Genomic DNA, 20,856 nt, shown 5'->3' with positions numbered 1-20,856 from the left:
CTGTATACGTGTGCAATGTGTGCAGCACCCACTAGTATGGGTGCACAGACTCTTTGCACGCCCCTCCTATATGCTCCTCTCGCTCCACACATATACGTATGCATACCTAGACCCTATGCACACCCTACTGTGCACTCCCCTCTCCCAACACCCCCATGCATGCACGCCATGCCCCCCCCCCCCCCAAAACTGCAGCCCGCCCAGCGCCCTGCGGCCCCAGCCCCAGCCCCTCCCGCGGCCCCGCACAGGGCGGCCCCTGGCCGGCTCTCGGCGGGCCGGTCCCGGGGCGATCCCCCGGGGCTGCTGCAAGCCCGGCCCTCCCCGGATGACTCCCTTGACGTGCGCTAGCAAATGGGAGCGGGGAGGGGTGTTGCTGCCTGCCTGCCACTTGTTGCAAAAAAAAAAAAAAAAAAAAAAAAAAGGAAGAAAGAGAGAAAGAAAGAAAAGAGGGAAAAATCCCACCCACCCTCATCTGCTGCGGAATAAAAGAAATATCGGCGGGCGCGGCGCCATGTGAGCGACGGGCCGGGACCGGGCGGAGCAGCCGGCCGTGCCCCCCGGGACGGCGGGGCGAGCCCCGGGCGGCGCTCGGAGCCGGCGGCATGGTGGAAAACCCCAGCCTGGCGGCCAAACCCGCCCTGGTGAGGGCCGGCGCGGCCGCACCGCGACGGGACGGAGCGGAGGGGCCCCGGTAGCGCGGGGGTGCACGGTGGTAGCGGGGTGGGGGCACCCCGCGGTCGGACAGGATCGGACAGGGAGCGGGATGGAGGTCCCCGGTGGGACGGAAGGAGGGTCCCGGGAGGACAGGGCGCACGGTGGGATCGAGGAGGGGATCTCCGGCGGCACCGGGTCGGGGTCCCCGACGGAGCCGGCGCGGGGGCGGACTCGGTAGGAGACGGTACCCGATGCGACCGTCGGGGCGGAGGTCTCTGGTTGGGGACTGGAGAAGGTCCCCAGTAAGACGGCGTCCCCGGTGGGACGGGGACGCGGGGGGGGGGGGGTGTCCCAGCAGGACACGGTCCCCAGCGGACCGAGGAGGGGGGCTCCCCGCAAGACAGCGACGGATGTCCCGGGTCAGACCTGTCCCCGGTGGGAGCGGGGAGGGCGTCCCCCGGAGGAGCGGTGATGAGGTCCCGGAGGACCGGGTCCCCGGTAGGGCAGGGTGACGGGTGGGACAGGGGACGGTGCTGGGTGGTCGCGGCAGGGGAGGCAGCCCCTCCGGCAGCGAGTGCCGCGCCCGGTGCAGCGGCGGCTTCGCGGCCAACTTTTGGGCAGGGCCCCCGGGAGCGGGGGGGGGAGATCGGGTGGGGTGGAGGGTGCTGCCTCCCCTCCTTCCTCTTCCTCCTCCTCCTCGGTTGGCGGCGGCGGCGCTGAGGCCGTGCCCTGTGCCCACAGCCGGCCGCCCCGCCGCGGGGGCCGGGGGCGGCGGGGGGGCTGCGCTTGGCGGCGGTGATGGAGAGCCTGCAGCGGCAGCAGGCCGCCCGCCTGGCCCGCGGCCCCGACGGCGCTCCCCGACGGGCCCCGATCGAGCCCGGCCCCGGCCCCGGGCCGCTGCCCGCCGCTCCCCGCCGCCGCCCGGCCCCCAGCCCGCGCCCTCCGCCCGCCGTCGCGGAGGGGGAGGAGGAGGAGGAGGGGGAGGAAGAGGAGGAGGAGGAGGAAGAGGAGGAAGAAGGGGAGCCCCGCGACCCGCCACCACCCCCACACCACGAGTGGACCTACGAGGAGCAGTTCAAGCAGGTAGGAGGCATCCCGCGCACCGGCACCAGCACCAGCCGCCCCAGGTGGGCATCCTCGTTGTGCCCCCACGGCCCCCAGACTCAGGGTTCAGCCCTCCCTGAAGGGACACCACTTATGCCCTCCACTGCCCCCAAACCCTGTCTGTGTCCAACCCTAAATGGGCAACACCACTGCCCCAAGCCCCATCCCAGACCTACTCCAAGCAGACATTCCCAGTACCACTATTACCCCTGGACTTTATCACCATGCCACCCTAAATGGGAACCCCACAGTTCCCCTCCACTGCTCCCAAACTGCATTCCAGGCAAGCAGTCAGTGCAACCAAACACCACTGTCCCAGAGCCCCATCCTGCCCCAAATGGGTACCCTCTGAATGCTCCTCACTGCCTGAGTCCTGCCCCACCCCAACAGGCATCCTTGGTGTGCTCCCCATCTCCCTGCCACTGAACCTCATTCCACTCCTGCCTCATGTTCCCCACCTTCCCCATGTCCCCAGGCCCCGCAGCCCAGTGTCCAGGCACCTCCCTGTGCCCACCCTGGCCCATGCGGGCTCCATGCGTGTTGCTTTCTGTGATGGGCAAAATGGGATGACCCATGTTCGCGGCGGTTTTGTGGAGATGGACAAGGGCTCTGATGCGTTGTCACTCCAAGAAACCAACAGCCCATGGAGCCGATCTCTCCCATACCTCTGTGTGGGCCAGGGCATATTACGGCTGGTCAATGCAGCTCATTGATTACCTACATTGGCTGGAGGGAGCAGCATGTTGACCCTGTCACCTCACTGCTGGTGGGCATAGGGGAGACCCCTGTGCCACAGAAATCTGGCTTCTGGGGTTCGTATACAGGTAGAAGAAAGGCCTCTCTGTGTTCAACGTGCTGGTTTGTGCAAGCACTGGTTGGCATGGAGTGGGTACTGCTCTGTGCATGGGTGTGAGTGTGGACTGCACAGCACCAGGTTGGATTTGCGCTCCCCATGTGCTCAGCTTCATTATTGGTGGGGGGGGACACGGGTGACACTGGTGACAGGGTGGGTGACAGGGAGGATGTGGTGAGGGGACGGAGCAGGCAGAGATGTCCCCGTGCAGCTGGTGTGTGGCTTTTTAGGATGGCATTGCTCAGGGAACAGTGGGATGAGAGGACTTACTGGCTCATCCACAGTGGCTCTGGCAGGAGGGGACAGGGACAGCAGCAGGGACCTGACTTTAAGGTGCTGTAGGGCCATGCTGCTGCCTTTTCGGTGTCGAGATTGCACAACACAGTGTTATTTGGAGGGACCAGGGCTCAGCTCCCTGGGCGCCGGGAAGTGTTACGTTACACCCCGCTGCGCAGAAAAAGGCTGACTGTCCGGTTCCCGGGGTCAGCCGGGAGGGTGGTGGGAAGCGGCTCCTCCTTCCCAGGCCTGGGGAGGCTTTACAAAGAGAAAGCATCCCTGGCATTTCTCGTCCTTCAGCCTCACGCCCTGCCCTTGGCTGGGGCTGCCTGCGCTCCCCGCGTGGGGCAGGAGTGAAGCCAGCAGCACGGTGTGAATACTGGGGAGATGGATGGCAGGGGAAGGCAGTGTGGGTAGCTAAATCCTGCCACCCCTTTTCAGGGTGACATCTAGCTCCTTGCTTGCTTGTTCTCTTTTTTTCTCCAACCCTGATCGGAAAGGCAATCGGTCCCTACTCCAGAGACCCACACGTGGGTTTCCCACCTGGTGGCATGTCCCAACCAGCCCAGAGGCAGTGGGATGTCCCTTATGTTCAATACCCCTGGGTGCACAGGGACAAGGGGACTGATTGCCTCTCCGTGGCTTATACAGGATGGGACAGGGAGAGGGGAACGGAGTTGCCGGGACCAGCCGTGCCTTGACTTTGTGTGGTTCTGCCTTGTGGCAGTTTGGAGCAGGCTGCAGTGCCGGCTTGCCTTGGGGTCTGCAAGTTGGCTGTCACTCCTGTCCCTTCCCTCTGATCATCCGGGAGGGGACATGCACCTGCCTGGGAGGGGACATACCCCTGGCTGGGAGGGACGTGTTCCCCCCGGGATTTCCCCAGGCTGCAGGGCTGTGCCTCACCCAGCCTGGGGAACAGGTTCTCCACTCGCAGCAGGGGCTGAGTGGGGAGGGTGGCTGTGCTCTGGCTTTTGGAGGTTTCCCAGGGGCTGGGCTGTGATGCTGTGGGCTGCAGAGGGACACATGGGCTGTGTTTCCCACCAGGCCCCCCTGCCTGAAGCTGCCCCATGCCAGCATGGCACTGCTGGCATCACCCGGGATGGGTCTCAGGGTCTGTCTTTGCTGTCATGCTTCTGGGTGGGGGAGATAGCCAAGTGAATGGGGATCTCCAAATCCAGGATGGTTTGCAGGGGGGTGGGCAGGGATCCACTTCCCCAGCTCTCTGCAGCAAGGAAGAGGCCCTGATGGGGAGGTGGTAGGAGGTGGGTGCAGGACCAGCTGTGGGGGGGTTTCCATGCAGCATGGTGGTGCTAAAAATGGGAGCAAAGGATGAGGTTGTGGTAGAGAAATCCATCAAGAGTTAATAGGCAAACGTTGCTTCCCCCAGCTTTATATGATTTCCGAGGCACTGGTTTGGGGGGGGCTGGTAGGACCTTTGCTCTGATCTGGGAGGGCCGCTCTGATGTTACAGGGTTGTGAGACCCCCTCACACCTGCCTCTTGCATCAGCCCCCGGCGCCGGTCTATGTACACTTGATAAGGACACATGGGTAGAGAACTGGGCAAAGGTCTGGGAGGTCTCCTGCACCAAGCGCTGCAAGGCAGCCCTTGCCCTGGGGTGGGGGGCACCGAGCGGGGTCTGACCATGCATTATCCATGAACTTCCCCTTCCCTGGGGATGGGGATGCCACCAAGTTGTGATGCTGCAGTGCTGCATTACACATTTAACTTGGAGGGCACTGGGAAAAGCCTGGCATTGCTGGTGCCAGCTCGGGTCCATGAATTCAGCTTTTGACCCTGGTGAGCTATGCACAAACATGGTGATGGGTGCTCTGGTTTCTTCCAAGTGATGGAGGAGCAACACCAGGACCTGGGGTTTTCTTCTCCATCCCCTAGCTCTTCCTGGAGATGGCACCATAGGAAAGCCCCAGGCAGGAGGGATTCACACGCCTGGGTTTTGTGCCCGGCTTCCCAGCAGTGGAGTGTTTGCTGGCAGGAGGATGCCCTCCCTGCCAGGGCCCCGCCAACGTGTTCAGGCCCATCTGGTTGTGGTTGGGGGGATCAGGACCTCCTGAAGCTCCTTCCTCCCTGCCCAGGAGCAGCTGGGGGGTGTCAACACTGGACAGCCCTTTGGGGACTCTCAGGTGTCTGATAGCCTCAGCAGTTAATTTGGGGATGGCTTGCTTTGCCAGCAGCTGTTTGACATCATCCTCAGCCAACCCTGGTGTGGCTGTTCCTCCTTCCACCATGGTGCTGCTCCTGCCCCATCTGTCCCTGCTGCCCGCAGTCACCTCTTGCACCAGCCTACCCTTTCCATGCATTTTGAGGGGGCTCACCAGCCATGAATGGATGTGCTCATCTCAAAGCCTGGAGGAAAGTGCTCTGAGTTGGCAGCAGCCCTCCCTACCATGGACATCCTGATCCATCAGTTCCCCTTCCCATGCCTTGGGGTCACCCCAAAATGGGGCAGCAGGGCTGTGCAGTGCTCATCCGCCTGCCTCTGTCCCCACTGCTTTCACCTGCAGGGCTGGGGAGGCAGAGGTGGCTCAGGAGGGGGACCCCAGGGGGAGGGAGGTGGTCTCCCTGCCCCAGTGTGTCTCTTCCCCCTCCAGCACATCTTCAACCCAGGTGCAGAAGCAACAACCACAGGGCTCCTGGGGCTAAATTAGGGGGTCTCTGGTTACACCTCAGAGGCGGGGCGAGGGTGGGAATGGACATGGTGTTTGTTCCTGTCCGTGGCTGCCTGGAGGCTTCTTGCCAGCAAACCTGCAGGCAGAGCTCTGCCCCAGGGCCGGGACCACCTGCAGTGGGGAGGTGATGGTAGCAGCAAGGGTCAGTGTGCTAATCCCCAGTGGCAGCAGCTCCGGCACCTCCATCAGCCCGGCACAAGTGCAGGGGCACAGGGCAGGAGCAGGGGGCTGCTGGGGTACATCTGGGAGTGCATGTGGAGGTGTTCTGTGTGTGTATGCATAGGGACCAATATGAGTGTATGGATCCAAGTAAATCCTGATGTAAGTGTCGGGGTATGCCCGTGTGTATCTGAACCCACGTGAGTGCTGATACGTGTGTGTGGACCTGTATGAGTGCCCGCATGTGTGGGGATCTCTGGGAGACCCTATGTGTGTGTATGGATCCATATAAGTGCCCAAATATGTATGAACCCGTGTGAATGCCAGTATGTGTTTATGGACCTATATGAATACCCAGGTGTGTATGGATGTGGCCAAATGTGTATGGACCCATACTTGTGTGTGTGTAGGGATGCGTATGGCACCATGTGTGTGCCCACATATCTATGGTGTGCCCATGCATGTCTGAACACACCCATGTGTATGTACAGGGACATGTGTAGTGTCCCAGCATATATGGGCACTCCTGCACATGCATGGTCCGGTGTTTCCACGTACGGAGCCATATGGTCCCGTGGGTGTTTGGGGCAGGGTTTGGGAGCTCAGCCCCCCTCCACGCCCCAGCCCACAGTGCTGAGTACCTGAATCCTGATGAGTGTCAGCCCCCTGCCCTTCCTGCTGTCCCCCAGGGCCCTTCCCAGCCACGCTGCAGTCTGAGGCATGCTGAGAGCCTCGGTGGCTGCCACAACGCCATCTCCCAACCAGGGGTGTCCCAAGGGCTTCGGATCGGGGGCTCCAAAGAGGAGGTGTAAAAACTAATCAAGAGTGTGAGAAGAAAGGCACTGCGGGCAGGAGTGGAGCTCAGGCAGGGCTCCCCCCCTGCAGCTGCCCCCAGCTCCCTCCCCAGCTGCTGCCCCTGAATCTGATGTGAGTGGGGAGTTTGGGGGGGGATGCACCCCCTTGCTGACTTGGGCCTCCGGTAATCCTCTAATTGGGTTAATAATGGATGTAAATCCCCTGTGCAGGCAGCAGGCTGGGCAGGGCTGTGGCAGGGAGGGGAAATATGGCCCCAGGGAGGTGGGATCTGGCCCCCACAGGGGTGCCCGTGGGAGTTTGCAGCTGTGTGGGAGTGTGGGAGTGAGCTCTGGTGTGCTTGGGGGTCAATGTGCGCAGAGGACAGTGTGTATAGGAGGTGTATGAGCATGCACTAGGGACAGAGTATATAGGGAATGCATGAGCACGCACAAGGTGTGTGTGGGTGTGCAGGGAAAGTGTGTGTAGGGCTTGAGTGAGTGTGCACAGGTTGTGTGTTTATGTGCACAGGGGGAATGCATAGGTGATGTGTGAGCATGCACAGTAGGTGTGTATGTGTGCACAGAGTGTATAGAGGATGTGTGAGTGCGAACAGAATGTGTGTGCAAAAGGAGAGTGGGTGTAGGGGGTGTATGAGTGTGCACAGGTGTGTGGATATGCACAGGAAAAGTGTGTAAAGGGGATGGATGAACGTGCCCAGGCAGTGTGTGAAGAGGAAGAGTCTATAGGTGATGTTTGAGCATGCACGGAGGGCTGGCTCTGTGTGCAGAGAGAGAGCATGTATAGGGGCTGTGTGAGCGTGCACGGGGTAGCGTTTGCCTGAGGAGAGCATGTCTGGAAGTGCAAGGAGAGCATGCACATGATGTGGGAGTGTGTAGGTGGGTGTGTGAGCATGCACAGGTCAAGTGTGCTGGGCACTGTACATGGGGCTGTAGTGGTCTGTCCCCTGGGGCACAGGGATGCCCACGTTGGCAGCGACACATTCCCCTGCAGTAGGCTGCAGCTCAGGGTTGCTCTGTCCTGGATCCAGCATCTACATTCACGTTCGGTGGTGGGGTAGGAGTGAGCACCAGCCCCAGATGCCCTGTCTACTTGGGCGGCTCTTCTGACAGTGGAGCTGGGTGACAGGGTCTCTGGCCCCGTGGTGCAACCAGCCCTTCCTCCCCCATTGGCCCTTCAGAGTGGCCAGAGGAAGGGGATGGGGCCAAAGGTGCATGGGGGGATCACGGAGCACCCAACACACATCCCAGATATGTGCACAGCCTGCCCAGGTGTGCACCCCCATACTCACCCAGCCCTATAGCAGGCGTGTGCATGTACAGACCCCCACGTGTGCAAGCACACTCCCTGTGCGCACACCTATGCACTTATAGTGGGTGTGTGCATGGATGTCCCTTGGGGGACACTTAGGGTGGTGCTGGTGCTGGAGGGGGGTCCCCCAGCTCCGATCACCATGGGAGGGAGAGATTGCAGGGGAGGCAGGGATGGAGAGGAAAGCAAGGATGGTGGGGGAGGCAGTGGTGTGTCAAGTGCCGGCAGGTCAGGGAGGTTAACCTGAACAATTCCCCTCATTGACTGCCTGCCTGTTCAGCCATGAACGAGTAACAAGGGGCCAAGCGTGGGGGACGCACGCTTGCCAGGAGCCAGGACACCCCCCACCTGCACCACTTCCCCCAGACGGATGTACGACAGTAGGACGGCAGGACAGGTCTGCAGACAGTGCCCGTGGTGACACCATGCAGCATATTTCCTCCAGAGATGTGGCTCCAACCTTTGGGGAGCCATGCTGGCACCCTATGCCTCAGTTTCCCCTCCTGCAAAATGGGTTGAGGAGGAGGCTGGGGACCCTATGAGTCCCCACCTTCACCCCAGGGTCGGGCTGTGGGTGGGGGGCTGCCCTCCCAAGGCCAGCGCTGCCAGCAAACAGTCCCTTACCTTGCATGAAGCCAGGTTAATGTTTGCAGCAAGCAGCTCTCCTGGGAGCGGCGGCGCCCGCCACCGTGGGGAGGGGGGTTTTAATGACCTGCTGGATCCGCCGCATTATCAGCGCTGATTAAACCTGCTGCTCTATAAAGCGCCGTTAAATATTAAGCATGATGAAAGGCTTTGCGGGGAGAGCCACGGCACTGGGAGAGGGCTCTGGAGGGGGTGTCCAGCCACACTGATGGGGTGACCACTGAGGCTGGGGATGTTGGGGCAAGTGAGCACCCCGGCACCCGTCGGGGCTGTGGGGTTGGGGGAGCAGGCCTCCCCAAGAGCTGGCAGCACCTTTGAATGCAGCCAGCGTCCAGGCAAAGCCGTCCCATAACCATTAACTTATTAATGACTGGTGGTGGAGACGAGCAGTGGCTTGCAAGGTCAGGGGGTGGTTTGTGCCCAGCGGGGAGTGAACTGCCCCCCAGCTCTGACAGTGGGTATGAGGGGGTGACCCACAAGCCCTCGGCTCCTTTGTGTGTGCCTCATGGCTGGGGGGGCTCTGACCATGGACACTGATGGGGTCCCTGCACCCCAGGATCCACAGGGCCGTGCATCAACTGGGAATAGCCAGTTCCTGTGGTTGCAAGCCTGCAGGGTAAACTGAGGCACTGATGGCTTTCCTGTCCCCCCTATGCCATCAGGGCATAGGCAGGGACACCCCAGTGTCTGGGTGCCCAGCCATGGACCATGTCTCTGGGAAAGGAGCTGGGGACCCCCAGCTCAGAGGTGACAGTGAGGCTCCAGAGGGGTGCAGGGACCCCAAAATAGCCTGTCAGTGGATGGCCACCCACAGTGTGCAGCTGTACCCTGGGGGGCTGGGAGGTGTGCAGGGACGAGCATCACCCGAGCTCCCTGCGTGAACAGCGGACAGATGGAAAAATTAGCGGTGCGACTAATCAATGTGGTGCATATTAAGCGGCTCAGGGGTGTGGGGGAGAGACGCGAGGTGGGGGGGAGCCGAGCAGGGTCCGGGATCAATACAGCTTGTATTAAGTGGATTAAATCCTGGTTGCCTATCTGAGCCCTTATTGCCAGCAGGAGGTGGCAGCTGAACGGGGACTGTGGGGGTCCTGCTGCGATCATTTCCCTTGGCAGCAGGGCCCTGGGGGGGCTGTTGGGAGGCTCACTGGGGCAGGGCAGCCTGGAGATGCCTGGGGGGTGGCTTAGCACCTCACCGCATCCTTCCTCTGTCTAGGGGATCAGCTGGGCTAAAGGGGGCCAGGGACCCCAGCTCCAGCCCTGCAAGCCCCCCACGCTCTGGGAGAGGCATCTCCTGGGCGAATGAGAGGTGCTGACGATGTTATTGAATCGTGGTGAGGAGGCACAAGGTCTGTTCATGTCCCTTTAATAAACCATGTTCGACCCACTGACCTTTAACCTGCCCGGCAAGCCCAGTTATCCCCATCCCTTAAGGAGTAAAGATGTCGCCATGGCAATGGGATGACGGGAGGGAGCAGGGTCCCTGGAGCTGGACCCAGGGTGGGGTGGGGATGAAGATACTCTGCTCTGGCCCTGCACCAGCACCCGAGCGGTGGTGCCAGGCAGAGGTGAGGTGGTGCTGGGGGTGCTGCAGCTTTTGGGGGGAGCAAGCACCACGGACGGGGTCCCCGAGGCCAGCAGAGCGGAGCTGTGCTGCACACCGGCAGATATTGATCCCTGGGCTTGACAGTTTAATACTTCTGTTTATAGAGGAATATAGTTACATCGATGGCGTTAAATGAGTTACTAATTATATCAATACAAACACGATTAAAAGGGTCCTTGCTCATAGGTCACCGCAAGCAGGAGCTGCTGGTGTTGCACAACTGCCCCTGGGCAAGGCCTGCCCAACTGCTCCAAGGTGCATGATGGGGGGATGCTCTGGGGTGGTGTGTGCCCCTGGGGGGGGCTGTGCATCCTGGGGTTGCGTGTACCTGTCTGAGGTTGTGCATGCCCGTATGGGGCTGTGCGTGCCCGACTGGGTGTGTGTGTCCCAGTCTGGGATTATATGTGCCCATCTGGGGTTGTACTTGTCCATATGGGGTTGTGCTTGTCCGTATGGGGTTGTGCGTGCATGTATGGGGTTGTGCGTGCATGTATGGGGTTGCACATGCCCGGCTGGGGTTGTGCATTCCTGTCTGGGGTTCTGAGAGCCTGTTTGGGGTAACGAGTGCCCATCTGGTGTTGTGCATGCACATACAGGGTTGTGTGTGCACATACGCAGTTGTGCATGTCCATCTGGGGTTGTGCATGCACATCTGGAGTGCATGCATGTATGGGGTTGTGCATGCTCCTGCAGAGTTGTGTGCACCCATGAAAGGCCGTGCATGCTCACCTGGGGTTGCGCCTGCCCACCTGGGGTTGTGCGTGCTGGTAGCAGGCTGTGCACATCTGAACACAGTTGTATGTGCCTGTGTAGGGATTTGTGCCTGTACGGGCTGTGTGTGCTTGTACACCATTGTGCACATTCATGTGACCTTCTGTGTGCCCATGCAGGGTTGTGCACACTGATGCAGGGTTGTGCATGCTTGTACGTGCCCATGCAAGCTTTTATGCCCCCCTGGGGGGATGTGTGTGCAAGTACAGCGTTGTGTACAAGTTTGTATGGTGTTGTGCATGCCCATGAGGGCTTGTGCACACTTGTGGTGTTATGTGAAACCATACAGGGTTGTGCACGCTCAGGTAGGGTTGTGTATGCTCGCATGGGCTTGTGCACACCCGTGTGGGGTTGTGTCTGCCATATAGGATTGTGTACACCCACATGAGGTGTGTGTCCCCCTACAGCGATTGTGTGTGACCCCAGAGGGGTTGTGATCTGCTGCTTACATGGTCAGTCCCCAAGTGAGGCAGGAGGGGACCACGGTGCCCACCCTGCAGGAGGAGGAGGGTGAGTGGCAGAGCCAGGCACCCTGGGTAGGATGGAGCTGGCTCCTTTCTTAGGACTGGGTGTGTCTGGGGGTCCCTCCATGCCTGGACACTGTAGCAGACCACCACCTATGCCACCCTGTGAACCTGTGGCACCTGGATCCCATTGCCAGCCTTGGCTGGGACCCAGCCCAGCCCCTACCAGCAAGAACCCCCCAAACACCACCTCCTCTCCAGCCTGAGCATCCTCCAACCTTACGGGACGCCTGGTGCATCCCTTGTTACTCGGCTCCACTCTCATCTCCACTTAAAAGCTGACCTTTGCTCCCCATTTGATGTAATGTGGTTTTGCATCTCAGTGCCCCACAGATAAAAGGTAAAAGAGGTTAATAAATGGTGGAAAAAGAGATCCCAGCGCTTGGAGGTCACACTGCTTTCGGGGGCTGGAGGCAGTGGTGGCACACACCAGGTGTAGGAGCAGAAATGTGAGCAGCACCCGGGGGCCTGGCAGAGGCGTAGGTGCTGCTGAGCTCAGGCTGCAGGAGCCCACCCACGGGGTTGACCCCTAGGGAAGGTGGTGGCTTTGCCCTGCTGTGGGATGCGCAGTGGTTGCTGATTTTGGGGGGTTTACTCCTGCTTTGACAAGCCAGGAGATTGCAAGGGGTGGAAATGGGTTTGGTATGGAGAGGTGGGGTTTGAAGCCCACTGCAGGCAGGAACAGGCAGGGAAATGCAGGCAAAGCCAGGCTCACACAGGCTTTCTGGGGCAGAAATCAAAGTAACCCCCCAGGAGCTCTGCTCCAAGCCTGACCTAGTTACTGTAATCGATGGCTCGAGGAGCTCCTGGGAAAGGGCAAGCAATGGGGAGGGGGCAAAGAGCACCATGGTGGATGGGAGGGACAGGGTGCTGGCACCAGGGGCTGGGGCACCCCGAGAGCACCCTGCTGCAAGGAGGGGACAGATGGGTGGCACCCAGAGGGCGAGGAAGGGGCAGGGATGGAGCACCATGGGACGGCTCGGAACTGCGCAGTCAGCTCCCACGGGTGTGGTGGGAGACAGGCAGTAGCACCCATAGACTAGGTTAGGGATAGGCAGTTAGCACCCATCTGTTAGACGAGAGACAGGCAGCTGGTGCCCATGGGTTAGATGAGGGACTGTGTTAGATATGCCTGTCCAGTGATCGGAACCGTCTGTAGGAGCATCCCTGTATCCCTACATCTCCATGTCCCTCAAGTCCTTGCATCCCTACATCTCCATGTCCTTGCATCCCCATATCTCTGCATTCATGTGTCCCCATCACATCCCTGCATCCCCCCATCCCCACATCCCCTGCAGCCCAGCTCCCTTTATCTGCCCGGTGAATGATGTGCTGTGTGGAGGGGGGGTGTGCTCCCTTTCTATTGGTTTTTAACGGCCTTTCCCAGCACAATTGTTTTTTAAACGACTCTATTTTGTGCCTGACTTTGTTTTCCAGCTTGAATTTCTTTGTATATGTTTTGGAAATCCATTCTGGACTGCTGAGTTTTGTTTCTTTTCAATGGCTTTAAATTCTTACCAGGCTCGCTGGGAGGAATTGGTGTCTATAGCGCCTTCGATTGGTGCTAATTTTTCCTTCATGTGCTCTGACTTTTACTGCTGGGCCATCGATCTGGCAGGCTCCAATTTGTCATGGTCACCCAGGCGCTGTGCTGGAATCAGGCGAGCCCTGGCTTTCGCATGGAGCCAGCGCTTCATGTCCCTGGTGTAGGGACTGTGCTGGCCTCCCTGATGCTGTCCGTCAGCTCAGCCTGGGGGATTATGTCCATGTGTCCAGAGCTGTGTACAGCTCAGGCCGTACTTATCAGGCTATTGATAGCCCCGTCACCCTGGTTGAGTGGGACAGCCCCAGTGCTCACAGCTCCCTTGCCAGCACCCAGCACCGTGGCCCTCCACTTTGCCCTACCTCTGGAAGGGACCGGCATCTCCCCTGCATGCATGGATGCGTGTCCCTGCAGATGAGGATGCTGGTCCCATGCTGGGACCTGGTGAATGCTCGCACTGGGCAATGCCAGGAGGCTGCTGAGCCAGAGCAGAGCTGAACATCCCAGTCCCAGGGACTTGCCCGAGGGCCTGGGATTTGCTGCTGCACTGTCTACATTGGCATCATCTTCCCGGGCTAAAACGCTGTCATCCCTCTGGCTAGTGAGGAGAAGGGCAGGGAAACTGAGGCACAGATACAGCATCTCTGCAGCAAAGCTGCAAAACAGCCAGTGGTGTGTGGCAAGCCAGCACCAGCCACCGGGCATGGGGAGAGCCCAGCACTGCTGGCACGGATGGTGTGCTGGGGAATGCTGTCTGTGGGGCAGGGAGAGCCTCTCGTTGCTGGCAGAACAGGCAAGTGGGGCCAGGGGTGATGCTGGGTCCTGCCCCAGGCAGGGTCCTGACCCCGGCACTGCCCTCCTCTGCCTCACATGCCCCTGTATGCTGGCAGCGCTGACCCCTCTCTCTCCCACACCCAGCTCTACGAACTGGACGAGGACCCAAAACGGAAGGAGTTCCTGGATGACCTCTTTGGCTTCATGCAGAAGAGAGGTAAAGGTGGGTGGCTGGGGTGGGCACCAGTGGCACCCCTCCCCCAGCTGCCTGGAGGGGCTCATAGCATGCTCCACTTGGGCACAGATCTGCTGCGGGTCTCTACAAGCCCCCCCAACAGGTCCTGCAGGGCATCCCCCACCATCTCCTACACACACACACTCATGCATAAGCTCACACTTGGCAGATTTGCCCCCATGTCCCCAGGTGGAGCCCCCCACTGGGCAGCTGCTGGCAGAGGGGCTCCCCTGGGCCCCGGAGATGAGGCTGGTAGCAATGCCCATTAGTAATGCCCAGCAGGGATGCCCACCAGCAATGCCTGGTAGGGATGCCTGTTAGCCTGTTCCTCGGTGACAGCCGTTAGCAACACCTGTTAATGATGCCCATTAAGCAGTGCCTATTCGCAGGGCCTTTTAGTGATGCCTGGTGGGGATGCCCTTAGCTGTGCCCATTAGCAGTGCTGGTTATCACTCCCCATTAGCAGTGCCCGGTGACAATGCCCATTACTGGCACCTCTTAGTGATGCCGATGATGATGATGCCGCAGGAGTGGGGTCAGCAATCCACAGGAGTGCGGTCAGCAATCCGGGCAGTGCTGGGTGCCCAGGGGTTAAGGGCTTGCCAGCCAGCCCGGCTGCATCGGAAATCTTTGCTATCGGCATGGGGGGGCCGAGCCGGCTCCCGGGGACTCAATAAATGCTTTAACCTTCGCCCTCCCCGTCCGGGCCTGCGACAATTAAAAGTTGCCAAGTGCGGGCCTGTGGCCGGCCGTATTAATTAGAGCCTTTTGCCGGTGTGTGGATTAATGAACATGCCGCTCAATAGCCAGTAAACCCCAGGCAGAGGTTAATGCCGAGCTAATTAACAGGGGAAGGCTGAGGGGGTGTGTGGGAGCAATGGGGCTGGCTGTGTGTAGGGAGAGGTGGGCACAAAAGCACAGTCGCCCCCCAGGTCGTGCCCATGGGAAGGGTGGTGAGGGTGCCTATGACACAGGGATCGACTTCTGGGTTGGGGGGAGACCCCACAAACTCATTTCACTCAGGGCTGTGCTGCAGGGAGCTAGCATGGCTGTAGGAGCCCAGCTGGAGGTGGTGGTGTGGGGGGGGCTTGGTACTGCCCTGTGGGTATCCCCGGGCCCCCTGGCCCTGGTGCAGGGCTGTGGGGAGCAAGTGGGAGCATCAGAGCTGCCTCAGCCCCCCAGCATCCATCAGCCGCAAGATTCATGGGCTGTTCCACGGCTTCATTATCTCTCTCTCCAGAGCTAATTAACTCCCTCGCCATTGGGGCCAGGGCTAATTAAGCAAGCACCTGGTGATGCAGGGAGGAGGGAGGGAGTCCAGTGCTTCTCTGTCAAGGCAGATCCTCATCCCTCCGTGTCCAGCCATCCTGCTCCTGTACCCTCTGTCCCATGCCTCTGCAAGCGGGTGGCATCCCCCTGGGGAGGGTAGGCAGGTGTGCAGGTGCGCAGATGCAGGTGTGCATGTGCCTGTTGGAAGACTAGGGGATTTTGGAGCCAGGTAGCAACGAGAAAGGGAGCAGGGGGGCTGCAGGGCAGGGACAGCATCCCCGGGGTCATCGGGAGCTGGCTGAGAAGCAGCACCCATGAGCCAGTGCAGGTGCTGCTGGGGCACCCAGGGGTGCGTGGGTAGGGGACTGCAACCCCCAGGCTGTTTCCCTGAGGTGATAGTGGGCCTGGGGGGATTGATGCCTACAGGGTGATCCCTAATGAAAGGGGCTGCATCCCCCCTGCTGTCTGTCGGGGCATTTGTCAGTGGGGTGGAAAATTAGCGAGGCTGAACTACGGGATGAAATGAGGAGGACATTGGGGACCCCGTGGCACGAGGCAGGTCACCCAGTCCCAGCGGCACGTGGGGGTGACTGCTGGAGGGGGATTTGGTGAGTAGGGATGAGATGGGGGTGATGGTATCAGACATGGTATCAGACGTGGGGTGCAGGCAGTGGGAGACCTCATCCCCGTGCCCCAACCTCTGCGGCACCCCCAAGAGTGGTGAGCTGTGGCATAAGGAGACTGTTTCTGCTTTTGCTCTCCAGGGGTCTGCAGGGCCCCCCCCCACCCCTCCCTGTGCTGAGCCGAGGGACCCTGCCGATAATAACACGGGGCCATTAATCAATCAAGGAGCTAATTGCAGCACCACAATGGCCGTATCACTTCCCCAGGCTTTTGTGCTGCTTGCCCTGGCCAGGCTGGGGCCATCACTCTGCGGGGACGCAGACAGGTCCCTTTGTCAGCGGGATGGGCACCAGCCGCCCACCCCGCGCAGCCCCGAGATTAATGGCCAGCTGCTTTCATTAGCCATTATGGCAGGGGAGGGGGGAGAGAAAAGAAGTCCGTGGGCCATCAGTCGGGGGCTGAGACCCCGCAAACTCATTGCCACATTGGGGTGATGGGGAGCTTGTGAATCGCCCCCCCAAAGGTGATGGGGCTGGTATCAGCAGCCCCTGGGCAGGGCCAGTGAAGGACCACTGGCAGATATCAAGTCAATATCTCCACCTTTTTCTCAGGAGGATAAACTCCTCTCCCCCTTCCCAACCAGGCAAACAACATAGACATACAAAAAAAAAAAAAGTTAAATGAACTCAGTAAAGGAATAAAAAGAGCTCATTTTTCAGGCTTATGTGAAGAAGCCGAGCCAATATCGGGGCCATAAATTAGGGATGCTGGAGGATGGCGGTGAGTGACGGCTTCGTTTGAGGGGCGAAGCGCAGCCGTGACAGCCTCCCCCAGCCAAATGGATGGCTTTCCGATACCACCCGCTCCCTGCCACCCCACAGGAGGAATAAATATGGGGTGGGATGGGACAGGACGGGACGGGACGGGATGCTCATCCCTCTTTGCCCTGCTGCAGCCCACAGCTGCTGCCCAGACCATCGCCCCAAGGCACTGTGGGGAAGAGCAAGGCTGTGGGGCTATTTGGGGGTGCTGGTAGAGTGGGGACAGGGTTGTAAACAGACCCAGTGGCTGTGGGGACCATGCTGGTCCATGCTGGGCTCACAGAGCCCTGGTGACCCCATGTCCCCTCACCCCTTGCCTTGGTGGGGGTGTGATGCTAGGGGACCAGGGATCAGGGTGTCTACTGAGGATGCTTGAAAAGGATTTGGGGTCAGGTCTCTTGAGGGGGGCACTGCAGGCCTTTAAGCAGTCAGGGGGCTGCTGGGGGGTATCTGTGGGGTGGGGAGCTTTTCTGGGGACTCTTGGGGGAGTCTGAGAGATTTTGGGGGCAGATACTCCATAGGGAGCTCTAAGAGTTGTGGGGGGACAACTCTATCTAAGGGGCTCTGGAGGAGTCCCTTTGCCCATCCCACTGTGCTCCTACATCCCAGCTGAGAGCGTACCTGACCCCACCGACAGCTCCATCAATGGGGACCCTGTGCCGGCATGCCAGGGTCCGCCCCACTCGTGGGCACAGTGCCACTCTCCCAGCCACCCTGGGGTCCTGCCTGCACCCCCTGTGCCCATGGGTGCTCAGAGAGATGCATCTCCCCTTGGGGAGCAGCTGGTACCTGCAGTGGTGATGGGGACAAGGTAGGGACTGTGTCCCCAGGGAGTGAGGGTCCCCACAGGCTCACCCTGCACTCTCTTCTCTGCCCTGTGTGTGGCCAAAAGGGACGCCCGTGAACCGCATCCCCATCATGGCCAAGCAAGTGCTGGACCTGTACACGCTGTACCGGCTGGTGACGGACAAGGGTGGCCTGGTCGAAGTCATCAACAAGAAGATCTGGCGGGAGATCACCAAGGGCCTCAACCTACCTACCTCCATCACCAGTGCTGCCTTCACCCTCCGCACGCAGTGAGTGCCTGGTGGTGGCAGCGGGTGGGGGGCACCCACCCTTGGGCACCCACTGGCTCGGATGTCCCAGAGCCCCCACAGGTGTGCGGCATGGGGTGTCCCAAAGTGGGATGGAGAGCTCTGCCCCTTCGCAGGTGCCATCCCCACCCCGGTCCCCACTCGGCACAGGGCTGGCTGGGACGTGTGTGATCCTGGCTCTCTCCCCATGCAGATACATGAAGTACCTGTATCCCTACGAATGTGAGAAGCGGGCACTCAGCTCTCCCGGGGAGCTCCAGGCCGCCATCGACAGCAACCGTCGGGAGGGACGGAGGCAGACTTTTGGCACGGCACTCTTCAACTACTCACCAGCTGGCACCCCAACCCTGCTGGGCTCCCCCAAAATGTCTCTGCCGGCTCTTAGCATCTCCACACACAGCTGCAGCCAGCTTGGTCAAATGCACGCTGTTAAGAAAGGTGGGTGAGGACAACATCTACCCCATGGTGGGCATCTCTCACCATGGATGGACACTACTCTGGCAGCAGGGATGTTCCCTGTCTGCTCTCACCCTTTTTGCTTGGGGAAAATAAGAACAATTTTGGTTTTTTAGTCCCTCTCTGGGACTGAGGAAGGCTTATTTCTCCTGGCTTTGGAGGACGACCAAGCCCAGATGCTGGGGGTGGTGGCACACCCTGCCCCATGCTTCTGGGATGCACGTGGCACTGGCTGGGGATGGTGAGATGGGGTGGTGATGGGGGGGACCCGCTGAGCTCTCTTGGTCATTGCAGAGGATGGCGTGCTGGCAGCAGCAGTGCCGGGGCGCATCGCTATCCCAGTGGGACTGGCTGGCCACCATCTTGCAGCGGCCCAAGCAGCAGCCGCCTCGCAGGCAGCAGTGCTGGAGCAGCTGCGGGAGAAGCTGGAGACAGGGGAGCCACCGGAGAAGAAGGTGGCTCTGACGGCAGAGGAGCAGCAGCGGCTGGTGCAACACGCACTGCAGCACAACCTCCTGGCTGTGGCCTCCCAGTTCCCCATGAATGTCAAGATCTCCAACCGAGGTAGCGAGACGCAACACCTCAGCTTGGGTCACCCCATTCCCAGGCACCCCAGGAGGGAGCAGCAGCAGCTGGAGAGGAGCATGGATGCCTAGAGAGACCAGGGCCCCGTTTCTCTCTCTTGGGTAGGTTCTTGTTTCTGTTTCTTTTAACACTCATATTGGTATTTCCTTTCCCCAGATGACAGACAGGAGACCGCACTGAACCTGTCCACCAACGGCATTAGCAGTATCAACATGTCAATAGAAATAAATGGAGTTGTCTACACAGGTAAATAGAAGGGCCGCTTGGCCTGTGTAATTGCGGCCGGGAAATCCAATAACTTATAGCCACTGCCTGGCCAGCAAGTCCTTCCTTCAATCTGATGTCTTTACTATAAAATCCATCGTAATGAAGTGGCAGGGCCTGGGGAGATGGGGCAGGAGAAGGAGGGGGTCAATGCGGGTGGAAATTGACCCCCAGCAGGTGCTAGCAATGAAGGGCCAAAGTGGGGGAAGGATGGATGGAAGGATGGAAGGATGAATGGATGGACGGATGGACGGACTCGGGCTGAGAAGTGTAAAAAGGCACCTGGGGTCATCCCCCACCATGGGCTCCTGCAGGCAGGGCTTGGATCACCTGATGCTGGTGTGCCTAGAGGGTCTCTGGCTGGAAGCAGGGGTTGGCCGGTTACAGAGCCTGGTGTTGGGTGCAAGGGAAGATGTTGGGGTGCTTTGCTAGAGCAGAGGCTTCTTTGGGGTGCCGATGTGCCCCTACCTGGCTAAGCAGTTAATCCCGTGCCCCTCAGCTCCGTGCCTGCCCTGCTGAGACACCCCCAATTAAAATATATGGCTTTTCCTTCAGGACTTAAATATTTAATGAGCTGGAAAGGCCTGGGCTAATCAGCATGCAGGGCTGCCAGCCAAATGGTCCTGGACCACCCCACGGGCTGCCCCACGTGGATGAGGGCAACTGGGCTGGGGAGGCACAAAAAATGATGGGAGGGCTGGAGCCACCAGGGGTGCTGGTCCCACCCTCCCCAGCATGGGTGCTGGGGGCCAGGCGAGCGGAGCCCCCAACCCTGGGTTTGCACTAACTCCCTTGCTCTTGCTCCCCAGGCGTCCTGTTTGCCCGCCGGCCTCAAGCCCCCCCAGCACCCGGTGGAGGGAGCACCCAGAGCCAGCCGAACCCCATGCTTGCCCCGAACCCACTGCTCCCAGCCCCCTCGCACAGCCACACTCCCACCAGCACCTCACCGTAGGGGAGATGCCCCCCCACTCTGAAAGTAGCTGGGGGTCCCCAGAGCCTGGGGGGCTGAGCTGTGGGACCCACCTGGGCTACCAGGGTGGGATGAGGGACCCAAAGGTGCCTCTTCCTGCAATACTGAGCTGTGTCTGTGCAAGGCTGTGAGCACCCATGTGGGCTTTTTTGTCCCTTATTCCTGCACGTGGGACCCCTTCCCCGACACACCTTCCTTCCCAGGTGCTGCCCCCAGGTCCTGTCCCCCCCCCATACAGCTCCTGCCTGCCCTACTGCCTGAGGTACCCCTGGGCCCTGCATGCTGCATCCCCTACACACTGTAGCCCCTATACACACCTCAGTGCCCTCACTGCAGCCCCTATACACACTTCATTGTGTACACCGCATCCTCTGTGTTGCCACACTCAATGCACACGCTGCATCCTTTATGTACTGTCTCCCCTATACACGTCTATGCACACTGCATTCCTTATACACACTGAATGCATACACTGCATCCCCTACGCACACCTTTGGTGCCCGCATTACTTCACCTGTGCACACCCTCAGTGTAAACACTGCAGTCCCTATAACCCGTAGTCCCTATACAGTGCATATATACTGCACCCCCTACCCACTGCAGACTCCCCTGTGCAGTCCTCCTGAGCTGCCTGGACTTGCTGCCCCTGCCGAGACACCCCCAGGGTCCTGGGTGCATCCTGGCCAAGCCAGGGTGGTAGCACCTCAGGCCCCCAGATCCTCAACTCAGGGGTCACCCTGGGGGTCAGATACTGGGGGGACTGGTGGGGGTGAGATGTGACCAGTTGTTAGGTGGGGGTGGAGCTTATTGGGATGG

At 60.0% G+C, this 20,856-nt stretch overlaps 1 protein-coding gene across 1 annotated transcript; it reads left to right on the top strand.

Moving 5' to 3' along the window:
• The first annotated feature begins 438 nt into the window (after positions 1-438).
• On the top strand, positions 439-20,803 carry ARID3C (AT-rich interaction domain 3C). The gene is made up of 8 exons (XM_054809944.1): positions 439-641; positions 1,396-1,737; positions 13,867-13,939; positions 17,564-17,747; positions 17,959-18,203; positions 18,516-18,785; positions 18,963-19,052; positions 19,880-20,803. Exons 1-8 carry the CDS (start codon positions 603-605, stop codon positions 20,020-20,022), a joined length of 1,386 nt encoding a protein of 461 aa, XP_054665919.1. The 5' UTR covers positions 439-602; the 3' UTR covers positions 20,023-20,803.
• Positions 20,804-20,856: the final 53 nt, after the last annotated feature.

This window comes from Grus americana, chromosome Z (assembly GCF_028858705.1).
Source record: "Grus americana isolate bGruAme1 chromosome Z, bGruAme1.mat, whole genome shotgun sequence".
Taxonomy (NCBI): domain Eukaryota; kingdom Metazoa; phylum Chordata; class Aves; order Gruiformes; family Gruidae; genus Grus; species Grus americana.
The sequence above is the reverse complement of the archived record's forward strand: the minus strand, read 5'-3'. Positions and strand labels throughout refer to the sequence as shown.

Bases quoted from the DNA above. Each gene is read 5' to 3' on its own strand.
- ARID3C (XM_054809944.1), top strand. From the start codon at position 603: ATGGTGGAAAACCCCAGCCTGGCGGCCAAACCCGCCCTG. The intron at 13,940-17,563 runs GTAAAGGTGGGT...TGTGGCCAAAAG, and splicing joins TGGCTTCATGCAGAAGAGAG to GGACGCCCGTGAACCGCATC. The intron at 19,053-19,879 runs GTAAATAGAAGG...CTTGCTCCCCAG, and splicing joins AAATGGAGTTGTCTACACAG to GCGTCCTGTTTGCCCGCCGG.